This window comes from Geospiza fortis, unplaced genomic scaffold (genome assembly GCF_000277835.1).
Source record: "Geospiza fortis unplaced genomic scaffold, GeoFor_1.0 scaffold891, whole genome shotgun sequence".
Classification (NCBI taxonomy): Eukaryota; Metazoa; Chordata; class Aves; order Passeriformes; family Thraupidae; genus Geospiza; species Geospiza fortis.
In genome coordinates, this window is record NW_005054649.1 from 42,324 (window position 1) to 43,894 (window position 1,571).

The 1,571-nt window shown below is 61.5% G+C and overlaps 1 protein-coding gene across 1 annotated transcript in view; it reads right to left on the minus strand.

Moving 5' to 3' along the window:
• Positions 1 to 1,571, minus strand: part of LOC102034598 (fas-activated serine/threonine kinase) — a 15,741-nt gene that overhangs the window by 3,132 nt on the left and 11,038 nt on the right. Inside the window, exons 6-8 of the mRNA XM_031064898.1 lie at positions 1,363 to 1,522; positions 351 to 442; positions 9 to 97 (exon numbers count right to left, since the gene is read on the minus strand). Coding sequence (XP_030920758.1) covers positions 9 to 97; positions 351 to 442; positions 1,363 to 1,522 — 341 coding nt within the window. The remainder of the gene's footprint in view (positions 1 to 8; positions 98 to 350; positions 443 to 1,362; positions 1,523 to 1,571) is intronic.

Sequence of the window (1,571 nt, forward strand, 5' to 3'; positions counted from 1 at the left end):
ATGGCGACGGGGGATGTGGCTGGGGGTGCCCTGGAAGCTGCCGGAACACGTGAGAGAGGCAGCACTGTGCCTGAGCGGTTGATCCACAGCAGGAAGTCTGCGGGAGAGAGAACAGGGATCAGCTACTGATGGGACATGGCTCGGGAACTCTGTGCCCCACCTGGAACTCTGAGCCAGCAAACAGACACAGGGGAAAGCCCCCTTCTGCAGCGGGAGCGCTCAGGGAGCTTTGTCCCAAAGGCAACGTCACAGGGCAGGCAGTGACAAAGATGCCAGAGCTCATTCTGCCCCACATGAGCTCCCACCCCCAGCCCCCAGATGCCACTGGCAGCCCACAGCCCGGGGGTTACCTGTGCAGTACCCAGGGGGCAGCACCTCGTCCTGCCGGTAGCATTCCTCCCCCACCAGCTGCCGCAGAGCCTCGGCCACCAGCCCCTTGTAGCTGCAAGGAGGGGACAATCAGGGGGGCACTGCAGGGGCTGGCATGTCCCCCCCACACTGTTGGTGCTGAGTACATTGATGTGGAGACAGGAACCCCCAGGAGTGGGACACCCAGGCCTGGAGTTTTGGGCTCTGCTGTTGGGAGTCAAGAGGGGATGGGCTCCGGTTCCTTTTGCAGAAAAGCTCCTCACAGTATTGGGACATCAAAAGCCCCCAAAAGGGCTGCCCAGCTCTGGCACCACTGCCCAGGGCAGGGGGGAGTCCCCATCTCTGAGCCATGTGGATGTGGCACGTGGGGACATGGTCAGCGGGGGACAGGTGGGCTCAGGGGCTAGGTGACCCAGCATTGTTATGACATCTTCATCCAGATGTGCAGTCCCTTCATGCAAGCACCCTTCCTCCTCCTCCGCCCAGGTCCTGCTGGGGAAATGGGATGTGCAGGATGCATTTCCATCATCTGATTTTTTGCTCTCCTCACTGTCAATCTGAAAGCCTTCACCTGTATGCCAATCTCCTGACTTCCCGTACGTCCTGCTTCCAGCAGGTGGTATCCCCTGAAATGCTTGGGGTATGGTGAGGCTGGCATGGCAGAGAGAGGGCACTGACTTTGAGAATGCCTTGGGAAGGGAGCCTCTGCACCCAGCCTCTGCCCCCCGCTGTTGGTATCTCTGGCTGGACTTGGAGGCCTTTCCAAACCAGCTCTCCCTGTATGAATATCACCTCTTCTCCACTGAGGTCTCCGAGGCTTTCCCAACCCAAACAATTCTGCAATTCTAAATAATTCTGTGGTTTTAGAGCGCTACCCCACAGGCTTTGGAGCTGCCACAGGGGCCTTCATCCCAGCCCCCTCTGGGATGCTGCCAGAGCAGGTGACAGACCCCTGTCCCCCGCTGCAGGGGGGTGCTCCCCCTGGCCCCTCACCTGTACTTTCTGTTGGCCTCGTCAGCGGTCAGGGCGTGCTCGAACATGAGCACGCGGTAGCGCGGGTCCAGCCGGGGGCCGCTGTACTCGCGGAACTCCAGCTCCACGGCCGCGTCCAGCAGCGACAGGTACCGGCGCACGATCAGCGCGTACGGGCTGCCTGCGGGGCGGGGTGTGCAGGGAGCCCACGGGCACCACGCGACCCCCGC